General features: G+C 39.2%; 1 protein-coding gene across 1 annotated transcript; it reads right to left on the reverse strand.

Moving 5' to 3' along the window:
- Positions 1 to 3,243: 3,243 nt before the first annotated feature.
- Positions 3,244 to 7,581, reverse strand: LOC113016943 (hydroxysteroid 11-beta-dehydrogenase 1-like protein). The gene is made up of 6 exons (XM_026160161.1): positions 7,408 to 7,581; positions 4,731 to 4,861; positions 4,326 to 4,529; positions 4,150 to 4,243; positions 3,573 to 3,738; positions 3,244 to 3,491 (listed from the first exon to the last, which is right to left on the reverse strand). The coding sequence occupies exons 1-6, from the start codon at positions 7,487 to 7,489 to the stop codon at positions 3,308 to 3,310; spliced, it is 861 nt and encodes a 286-aa protein (XP_026015946.1). The 5' UTR covers positions 7,490 to 7,581; the 3' UTR covers positions 3,244 to 3,307.
- Positions 7,582 to 11,258: the final 3,677 nt, after the last annotated feature.

Raw genomic sequence — 11,258 nt, forward strand, 5'->3', positions numbered from 1 at the left:
TGTTGTTGCTGTTGTTGTCATTAACAAGCCCCATCTTAGTAATGGACAAATCAAATACTAGACTCTCAGAAGGACCTCACAGTAGACCATATTTATTAGAAATTTCAACATCCAATGACGGGATTTAGACGAGAGGAAGCCAAGCAGGCAGCTACTAGCTACTACTGCTGCTGCATTCCTGTCATAGTACATAGTATACATAGTATAGATCTGTGTGTTACCTTTGACCCTGCATAGATATTAACAGTACCTTATCATGAGACACCTATTTCCCATTCTCAGCATTTGGTCAATTATTTTCACTGCAGCAGTGACCGTGATTAATGTCAAGCACGAAGGCAACATACACAAGCCAGCACACATGCACAGCATGCCAAGGCCCCATTTTCTGTTGAGTTCGACGAAATGATGGATGGAGCCGGACAGAATTTGTGGAGTAGTACCTTTGTGCTCAAAGAAGCAGGACAAGAAAGAGTTATAAACTGGGACTGGTGCATCAGATTATTTTCATGGATAGGTGACTATTTATGGTGTGAAACATGACATGTCTGCTGCATCAGCAAACTTTGTGTGCAAATGTAAAACTGAGGACACACTATATGATATGTGCAAAAAGGTAATAGACTTATTTTCCATTTAATTGATTTTACTACTGTAGCACACCTAAGGTCTGTCTGTAGATACAGAGATTAAATCATGCTGAATCACCGAGAAAAAGCTGGATTCAAACTGCACTACAGGCCTCAGTAAGTAGCAGTCTGATTGGCTGATCAGTCGACTACCTTCCAACTTTTATGTGCAGTCAGTAAAGCAGAGAGGATCTACTTTATTCCCGGCCTTGGCTGTTTGCGGTCACAATGAAAATGTTTGATCTTTATTTACAGCTTTGACTAGGAAAAAAAACCCTTGATGATAGAAGAAATATATCTGTAGCATTTGCAGAGGTGGATAATAATGGAAAGAAACATAAATAAAATAGTGGATGTTTTAAAGATTTAGTATTTACTTTATCTTCTGTGTGTATTCTGCTGTCACTGTTGTGGGAGGATGCTCCTCAGCATGTCAGAGCCATGCACAGCGCAGATAGAGATGCTGGAGAAGGGTGAGAGGATTTATTACCCGGCATTAGGAGCACTAATCTGTTGCAGGTGTTTCAGGCTGTTCTCCCAGGCCATGCCTACTCCCCTCTCCAGGAGGCCCCACCATTGTGCGTGCATGTGTGACAGAAGAGAAGACAGAAGGAGGGAAAGGAACGGAAAGATTTTTCTCTTTCCGTGCTGTCTGCAGGGAGATTATATTATATATATCCTCTCCAATCACCAGCAGTGTCGAGATAAAGACAAAGAGAACATGTATTCTTCTTGTCATCAGTCATATCAGTCACAGAAAACTGCAGAGTGCAAGTGAACTGTGAAAACTCCTTTATTATATATCAAGGACGTCGTATTCTTCTTAGAGAATTTCGTGTAAATATATTCAAAAGGAACAGTTTGTTTCTCAACTTTTCAAACTACTTTTAGTGAGTCTTTTTTGTGACAAGGACAGCTCACTCCTGGTATACAGTAGAAAACTGCTTTGACAGCAGGGGACAACTTCTAGGTTGTGTTACAATAGAGAAAGACCACCAGGATGGATTGAACCAACAGCTTCACAGGAAGCCTGTGGTGCCTTTGGGGATGATGAACAAAGGCACAAAGGAAGCCACTGAGAAAGTCCCGCTCTATAGGAAGTCTGCACCTACTGTGGCCAGCTTTGGGAAGATGAAACTAAATGAAATGGAAAAGAAAGGAGAAGGAGGACAATCCAGGGTTTGGAACACAGAGGGTCACTATTGATATGTTGATGGGAGCTTAAAAATCTCAAAATTCAAATTCAACACAAGTCTATTAAAGATAAAATCTTTGACATTGATTTGTTTCATTGCCATCAAATAATTGTTGCTCTGATTTTTAGGCTTTTTTTTTCTTAACTGTTAATGTGCTTGAAGCTAAGACACTTCAACGGTTTGGCACTACTGCCCTCACGTGGACATTCAAAGTACTGATCAGGTTTGTGTAAACCTTTTTGTTACCTTTAAGATGAAGTAGAACAAATATTGCACTTCTTTAATGCAAAATGGTGTTATCTTTGCGTGTGTGTGTGTGTGTGTGTGTGTGTGTGTGTGTGTGTGTGTGTGTGTGTGTGTGTGTATTTTGGGCTTAGATCCATTCCTTCACTTCACATATCCACCCAGCTATATTACTGTAGGGTTTTAGGGTTCAGCAGGGAAAACAAAGACTTAAGATTATTTATATTGTTTGTTGTCACTTGCTTTTGTCCTTTTGTCCTATCAAATAAAAAATGTAGAGTTATTTAAAAAAACAAACAACATTGAATTAATAAGAAGTGCTTCCGCTCCCTTAAGGCCAAAACAGAGAGAATGAGGAGGAGCTTCTTCCCCCAGGCTATTTTGGCCCTGAATCAGGTGTAGGGCTGGACTCTCACACACACATCGCATCACCACACGCACTCTGGTTTTTCTTTTTGCACACTTCTTATAATTTATCATTTCTTTTTTAAAATAATTTCCTACATGAACTGCTATTTGCACATTTTTACTGTAAATTTCTAAGTTAAAATCTGTAAATTCTTACTGTCATTTAATGGTCGAGCATTGCACAGCAATAAGCATTTCACCTCATGTCATACTGTGTATGGTTTGTGTGTGTGACAAATAAAATTTGAATTTGAATTTAAAGTATGAGAGGAAAGAATATGTTTATTGCTTTTCATCTTTTATTAGTGAATAGCAGAAATGTGAAACTCTAATATACCATTCATGGCTGAAAATCATGAAAGGAAAGTGTGTGAGAGAGACAGAGATAGTCTTATTTGTAGTAAATCAGGTGCCTTCTTTCTGAATTTTCACTTAGTGGTGCAGTAACGGTTGGACAGCGGTGGCTGTGCTATGCAGATAGGAGCTAATCTCTTTGAGGGAGACGAAAATGAAACAATTTCAAGCCGTAAGCTTTTTTCCCCGTAGACATTTCATAACTGGACAGCTCTCAAAAGCAAGGTGAGAAAAGTGGAAACTGGAAAAGTCAAAGATTAGGCCATAAAACTGGGTGTATTAAAATATGAAGGCTAAGATTCAGAGGAATGAAAGTGACATACACCGGCTACAGACGAGCTGTCCATGGTATAATCCTGCCCAGTGTGTACATCAACATTTAAAAAAATCAATGGCAAAGCTGTAAGCCAACATCCAAGCCAAATTTCTGTGTTTTTAATTAAAGAGGTGTAGAACTGTGCTTTAGATAAATGTTCTTCATGGGTTGTAGTTGTAGGAACGCTGGACCACATAGTCTGTAAAAGAAGGAATCCAATCTTTGGTGAGAGTCCAAATGTATGTGAACCAGGGGTAGAAAAGCTCTGGCTGTCTCGTAGCTCCCGTGATGATGATGTTCAGGGCGGCCTCTGTGGCGGGGTAGGCTGGCATGTTAACCTTTCCCCTAGGACACAAAAAATTCTTGCAATTAACTCATGTAAACAGCACAAATGATTTGACTGCAAATCTTTTTATGCATACTAACTTGACTTTGCTCATAGCTGTTTCGGTGTCAATGAGCCCCAGTGTGCACACAGAGATGGACACATTGCTCTTCTTCATAGCCAACTCATGACGAAGAGACCCAAAGAACCCATTCAAGGCACTTTTTGTTGAGACGTATGGAGCTGTTAAGGGACTGGGCATTTTACCTGTGAAGCATCAACAGCTGTTAGGAATTTTCTGGAGTTTTCAAACTTAACATGTCTCGACTTTCCTCTGCTAATCAATTCTTGGAGCTGCTTTTGGTTGCTCCATTATGTGGTTCGATAACCAAGGAGTCACCACAGCGGGTCGCTCCGCATGCTTGACTAGGCAGCTTTTTCTTTCTTTACACTGGATCCCCTCAGGGAATGTGTCAGGAAAACTGGATGGTCCACTACAGGACATTAGGCAAAAACACATATGATGGGTAAGGTGATAAATATCACTAATGTGGCTAAATTAATTAAAACTTGAAATTTTGATTTTCTCCGAATTATTGCATGGTCTTTACTTTACGATGTAAAGTGGCTTAAGGTGACTGTTTTTGTGCTTTGGTTGAACTATAAAAACAAACCTACCTGCAAGTGAGGAAACAATCACCAGCGATCCTTTATTTTTCTCAAGGGAGGGCAAAGCTTTCCAGGCCATCTGAATATAGCTGAAGAAATTGATCTTTGTACACAAACAAACATTCATGACTGAGGGCATTCCTTTCATTTTATGTTTCTGATAGAGCATCAAAACGCTCCGTTACCTTCATCAGCCACTTGGCATGTTCTACGTCTCCATCCCACATGGCGACACGGGTCGAGCCGATGTGATTGAGAACCAGGTAATCCAAACCTCCCAGCTTCTTCAAGGCAAAATCTACCACTCGATCAAGGTCAGACTCATTGGACATGTCTGCTGCTATATAAAAAGCCTCCTGGGCTCCCAAACTCAGACACTTTTCTACTACCTGTTAGTCACAATCAATAAGAATGGCATGAGTCATATAGCTAAAACTGCTACTCCAAAGAACTAAAGAATATCCTCATGTACCTCATACTGCCTTCTGAGCTGCTTGATTTCTAAAATATCATCCCTGACATGACTTACATAAACACTAGAACTAAATGACAGCATCTTAGTAGATTTTGAGTAGTTTGTATTGACTGACCTTCTGCAGTGTGTCCTTGCTTCTTGCTGTAATAACAATCTTGGCTCCAAAGCGGGCATAATGATATGCCATTTGTTCGCCGATGCCTTTACTGGACCCAGTCACCAATACCTTGGCACCTCTGAGAGATTCTGTGGCAAAGATTAAATATACTATACTAATGGCATGTCATTATACTAATACACAAACATGGTAAAGGTGTAAGTGAAGCATTTAATAGGAATAATGCAGATGTGTTCAACGACCTGGAAACAATCCTTGCTGTTAATTGTCACTTTATAAATAAAATATAATACAAGCCAAAACTGTGTCCTCATATGCTCTTGGTGTTATGGTCTGTTTTGACTTTTTGCAACCATCCAAATAAAAAGATTGCACTTTGTTATTTTTGCCCGCCCAAGTATTGCATTTGGAACCCCTACACCACACAACCTGAAACTTTCAGGTTGAAGGACATTTGGAAAAGTTTCGGCCTTGACAGTAATGTATGAGGTGGTTAAAAAGTCATATACTGTGCTTAATCAATAATCTGCCTTTTCAGGGACTTCTCTTTGTCCAAGAAACACTGTTTTGTTTTTGAAGTGATTCTGAGATCTTATCTTATCTTTTAATGTCATTGACATCCAGTTTTTTAAGTGTTCACCCCTCATGCTTGATAATAGTTAAAGTCTTGTTTCCACACATTAACAAAAAGGAGAAATATACAGAACTGAAGTTTGGGAATATCAGATATCAGTATATCTGCAAATGTCTACAGATGGAAACAAATTAAATGCTATTGTCCATTTGTGAAACATGCTTATTTAAAATGCCAGAGTGATATACAAGGTGTGGTAGGTTGTAAACCGGCTGGATGCAAAGCGTTGTAATTGTTGAATGGAGCACATGTCATGTGCAAGGGCATAACCAACAGTTCATTGACACAAATCAGATTAATTCAAATTCATTGCCTGTAAAAATCGAGGTGCAAATCTCATAAACACATATTCTATTCATATAGAAAACAGAAAACATATCAAATGTTTAAAGTGAGAAAACATACTATTTAAATAACATTGATCTTGCAGGGCGAGTGAGGAATTATTATTATTATTTTGATATATATTGGGTGGCTGTAGCTCAGGTGGTAGAGCAGGTCATCTACTGATCGGAAGGTTGGTGGTTCGATTCCCGGCTTCCCCTAGTCTGCATGCCAAATATCCTTGGGCAAGATACTAACCCGAAATTGCTCTCCGATGCATTCATCGGAGTATGAATGTGTGTGAATGTCAGTTGTGCGGGTGTGAATGGGTGAATGCACAAGTTGTGTAAAGCGCTTTGAGTGCTCAGAAGAGTGGAAAAGCGCTATATAAGAACTAGTCCATTTACCATATATAAATATAACCGTTACAATCAAACAGAATCAGAATGCAATGCTGCAGAGACACCTGATCTCTTGCATGTAGAAACTTTTCCATACTCCTGGAATCTTTTGATGACGTTATATAATGTCAGTGATAGGATATTTCAAGTTTTTGCTATTTTACGTTTTCCTCCAGCTTTTTCTTTTTGTACCACTTACTCTTCTAGTCTTTCGTTGCCCCTGCCTCAACATTTTTGAGACATGTGGCTTCCATCAAGTTCAAGATGAGCTAATATTATTCTTAAAATGGTGAATTTTCCCGGCTTTTGTAAGTTCTCCATGTTCTATTGTGAATAAAATACGGGTTTTGAGAGTTGCAAATCATTCCACTCAGATTTCATTTGCACTTTAAAGTCGTTAAATTGCTTACTGTTTTCATAAAATATCCTAAAAACAATAAACCTTTACTATCCTTGTTAAAGAGATATGTTTGGTCCATGCAAATCAGAAAATTATATTATATGAGTTTATTTATTATGTGTAATGACTTTACATGTTTCATTCGGATGAGCTTAAGTTTCACAGTCCTGACTGTATGGCAAACATTTGATACGGAAAATGCAAACTATAATATCTGGGAGTAGGTGACGAGGAGAATACAGGAATATATAATTCACAAATTCATTCACTTGGCTTGCTTTTGCTGTGTGTTTGGATCATTACTCATCTGTAATGGGAACTTCTGTGCCATCAGTTTTGCAGCATTTAACTGAATCTGACAAGTGGTAGCAGAATTCCTCCTGCTATTTCTATCAGCAGTCTTAGATTCATGTTATTTCCTGTGAACCATTTGAATGCAAGTTCAACAGTTGAACGTCACTTCAGACCTGTTATCTGCTTAATTGATGCACACGTCAACGTACAGATGTTTATTAGAGATTACTTTTAAGCCTCAATCAAAATCAAAAGCAAGGTCATGAGTTAAAAGATAACTACTTCAGTTTTGGAAGGCACTGCACGTTTTTATTGTCCGCACAACTGTTTCAATCAGTCAAACATTAACTACAGAGTGCAATGATCTTTTACCTCGTATGAATCTTTTAACTTTAACGTCTAACCTAAGTAAATGTCATATGCAGACTCCTTTAAAATGCTTTCATACACTGTTTTCACGCCATTCATTCCATAAACAACACCCCAGCCTGTTGCAACCTGTAGCTCTAATAGCACCGTCTTTTATCAGCAGAACTGCTCTTTAGGTCATTGAACCAAAGTTTACAGATAAATATAGATTAATACTTGCACTCAGTAACAATAAACATAATCGTACTTTACCTGCATCAAAATTGCTGGTCCATCTGATGGCCAGGAAAGCAACACATATACAACTTAAAATAATCTTTATGAAAGCTTCCATTTTTAACAGCTGGCTGCTAGTTGTTTTGAAGTGTTGGGCTTTAGACAGTTCATGTTTGAGGACACAAACTGCCTTTTACGCAACCGCATCCCATTCACACTCCTCCTGTCACTCTGTAAGGAGGCGTGTTTTCAAAAGTGGTGAACTTCAATAAGGCCCGCCCTCAAATGCAAAGAGAAAGTGCTTTTTTATCAACACATTTCCTTACAGTAGCTTTAACTTTTTATTTAATAAACTGCACAGTGTTTGATTTAATTAGCAATAAATAAATCCAAAAAGATAAGACATCAAATGCCAGTTTTAGTCTGTCATGTTTAGCATCTACATGGATGTTAAAAAAAAATCACCCACAATAATTATTTATCTGAGCTGAGCACTAAATCAGACAAAAAGCCTGAGAAATCAGACAGAAACTCTGTGTACAGCCCAGTTGGATGATAGATGATAACAAATGAGACTGGTTTTTGAGTTTTCCAGTTGGGGTGGACAAGGCTAAGCATCTGGCTTTCAAATGAATTCAAACTCAGTCTTGGTCTTTGATTTTGGTTTAATAATCTAGTGTGGAAAATTGCTGCCACACTGCACCCTCGGCCTGAGCTTCGAGGATTCTGACAATTAGTGTTGATTCGTTTAAACTAACATAATCATCCTGCTGTAAACAGGTTTCTGTCAGGCAGAGTAAATCAATTTGTTGATCAATTATTAGTTAACATACTAACAGGGACTCAGAAGGAATGAGAACTAGCTTTACAGGTATACATAGTTACTCAACAGTCACCACAGATATGATGAGTCCCAGGGACGTCACTAGGTTTTAAGGACAGGGGGGGCTTAGCCCCCAAGAGATGCACACGATATGAACGAACGTAGTGAATGAGCACAAAATTTCACAAACAGAAAACAAGACTGAGAAATTGTTTTCCTACTTTTTTGGACAGATTAAACATCCTAGGCCACCAATAGATCTATTGTTTTATTTCAGTCTGTTTTATAATACAGTACAACAAGAAAACAGAAGAAATGTGTTTGCTGCATCAATAACAAGAAAAAAACTGAAAATAAAAAAATACATCATTTTTATGGCTTCAATTGCCAGTTACTTGGTGGGTGGAAGCATCAAAGAATGACGTCTATTTAAGTGACGTCTATTTAAGTGCTATTTATGACACTATGTTTGCACTGAAGCACCGCAGCAATTTCCTAATGTTGTAAACCTGCTCAACATTTGGCAATAAACCCCTTTCTGATTCTGATTCTGATTAAGAGTGGCAAATCGGTCAATCACTCTGTTGTGACTCAGATGCTTTTTCATGTCTTTTTCAATAGACATGACTGCAAGACCGTGAAGTCTTTTCTGACCCATTGTTTGATGCAGCCAGGAGTGCAGCCGACGCAGTGCAGCCGACGCAGTGCACTAAAGGACCTTTCGCACGAGCAGCTGCTGACAGGCACTGTTAGGGCAACTTGGATGGTTGCCTTCAGAGAGGGAAACATGTCTGAATCGAGGAGGTTGTACACAGACAACATATTTTTGGGTGGACATCCAGCCTCTGTTTTCCGGGTAAGAAAGTTTCTGGCCACCAGAACCTCCTCTTTTTTCAGGTCAAGTCTATAGTGCTTTGCAAGTTCATTCAAGTGTGGTTCACTCAAGAAGTTCTCAGATTTAGGACTGCATGCCTGGATGCCTTTTAGCAGCCCTGCGTCTACACTGCAAAATCTTTGATCAAGCTCGCCAACCATCCGATCCACACAAGGGAAAAGTAACTCTCTTTTCAATGTGTCTGAGTTGTTCAATTCAGTGCGTGAACCCACAGTTGCCTCCAGGACAAAATCCTCCATTTTCCTCTGCTTGTGCCTTGTCTTGGCACCTGGTTCAGGGATACTGTGGGTGTTACACAGGGCCTTGGTTTTCTCATACAGCTCTGTAGCAAATGCATCTGAGTGTTTGCCCTTAAGTGTCTCACACACAGCTTGTTTGCAGATAAAAGCTTCTGCCAGGTCTAAAGTCTCTTTCTGCAGGAATTTGTGGAGTCCTTCGGTTACAGACAGAAACATCAGTAGTGCATAGACTGCTGAGAACTTGTAGAGCTTTGCTCTGAGACCAACAGCTATGGGGGATCCAATTGCAAAAAAAAATTGAATAAATAAAATAAATAAATAAATAAACACCAAATTATTTAGGGGGGCTTAAGAATATTTTAGGGAGGCTTAAGCACCCCTAAAATAGGCCTAACGACGCCACTGATGAGTCCTCCATACTGTCACTAGATGGTGCTGAGGTCTCAATATTAAAGCAGCTCTAACCCTCATATTCTCCTCAAATATTACTATCATAGGCAATGGTTCACATACAATTGTGAACCAACATCAGTGAAATAGTCAGAACATGGAAATGTTCTTGTCCAGCAGTCAAGTGTTTTGTCTGCATTACTGTACACATGATGTGCAGAGAGTGTGTGCATGCTCCTTGCAGATATATCTCTTGCATTGTGCACAGGTCTTCCTAATCTTTGAATCACTCCTGGTGGGACAAACCTGGCACCTGCCTGTGGTTTGTACCACTGGAAAATTTGGGCTGAGACTTTTCTTTCTGTTACTTTGCTTTCTGTTAAGTCTCCTTTTCTTTGGTTTTGCATTTCTAATTATTTCTCCCGAGTCCACATGCTGGCTTTCTTTATGAGCTTGGCTCTCTGCTTCAGGAGAGCTGTGGTCACTTTACTCATAAGGAGGAATCTCCATAAAGGTATCAGTCTCCTGCTTCAGTCCAACCTGCTCGCCCTCATGACTTCTACAAAGTTCCTCCTGTTACTCTTTAATCTGTGGAGGCTCTGGGCCATCCTGGTCCAGACTGGAGTTCCTCTCCTGCTGGTCTGTGAGAACCTTCTCCTCGTAAACATGCTGCTGTTAGAGGTCTGAAAAGACAAATACAGAATAAAATGGCAGAAAACAAACATTTGAGGAATATATACTGTTCTGAACCATTAGCAGGTGGCTCACATTTACCAGTGAAATTTAACGTGCACATATGTGACCAATTATTTGGGCGCTGATGCAGATGATGGTTTAGTCATAAACCATCATCTGCCAGTACTGACATCATTACTCCAGTGCAGTCACCTTCTTGCCTGCCTTCTGTGAGCTAATCAGCCTTTTAAATCTCAGTGCTCTTTTGACTTTCTGCCTTTTACACTCTCATTGTGCAACCACTGAACCTAGCCATGTGGGAAGGCACAAGCCCATTACTGCCACCTAATGGACTGGAGTGTGGAGAGAAGAATTGCAAGGGGAAAAAATCAAAAACTATATTCTTTCCATCAATTTTATAATTTGAAGATACTGATATAACAGATTGCAAATTTTCTGTGTTTCCTTCCTTGTGCTGGTAAGCTACGGTGAAACTTTAGTTTTGGTCAATTTCTTTCAACCAGTCTCTGGATCTTTTGAATATGAATATTTTACATTAAAGTTGATCTATAAGTCTTGTACTACTATTCCTTGTGATATTCTTTTTGATTTTTCCTTTCAACTTGTGCTGCAGACTTGGATCAACAGACCACATAACAAGTATCATTAATCATTATTTTAAATAATATGGTTTATTTGAAGAGTTTCAGTCAGGTTTCAGAGCTTCAAATAGTTTTCTTCCTATTCAAAAGGGAGTTTTTCCTTCCCACTGTCACCAAGTGCTTTGTCAAAGGGGGTCATATGATTGTTTTATGTATTATTGTAGGGTCTACCTTACAATATAAAGTGCCTTATTGACTGTTGT

Source organism: Astatotilapia calliptera, chromosome 23, assembly GCF_900246225.1.
Source record: "Astatotilapia calliptera chromosome 23, fAstCal1.2, whole genome shotgun sequence".
Lineage (NCBI taxonomy): Eukaryota > Metazoa > Chordata > Actinopteri > Cichliformes > Cichlidae > Astatotilapia > Astatotilapia calliptera.

What these genes read in the sequence shown, in the direction of transcription:
- LOC113016943 (XM_026160161.1), bottom strand. Translation starts at nt 7,489, where the DNA reads ATGGAAGCTTTCATAAAGATTATTTTAAGTTGTATATGTGTTGCTTTC. An exon ending in GACCAGCAATTTTGATGCAG is followed by an intron (nt 4,862 to 7,407) that starts GTAAAGTACGAT and finishes TCTTTGCCACAG; the next exon opens with AATCTCTCAGAGGTGCCAAG. An exon ending in GCAAGGACACACTGCAGAAG is followed by an intron (nt 4,530 to 4,730) that starts GTCAGTCAATAC and finishes TGTGACTAACAG; the next exon opens with GTAGTAGAAAAGTGTCTGAG.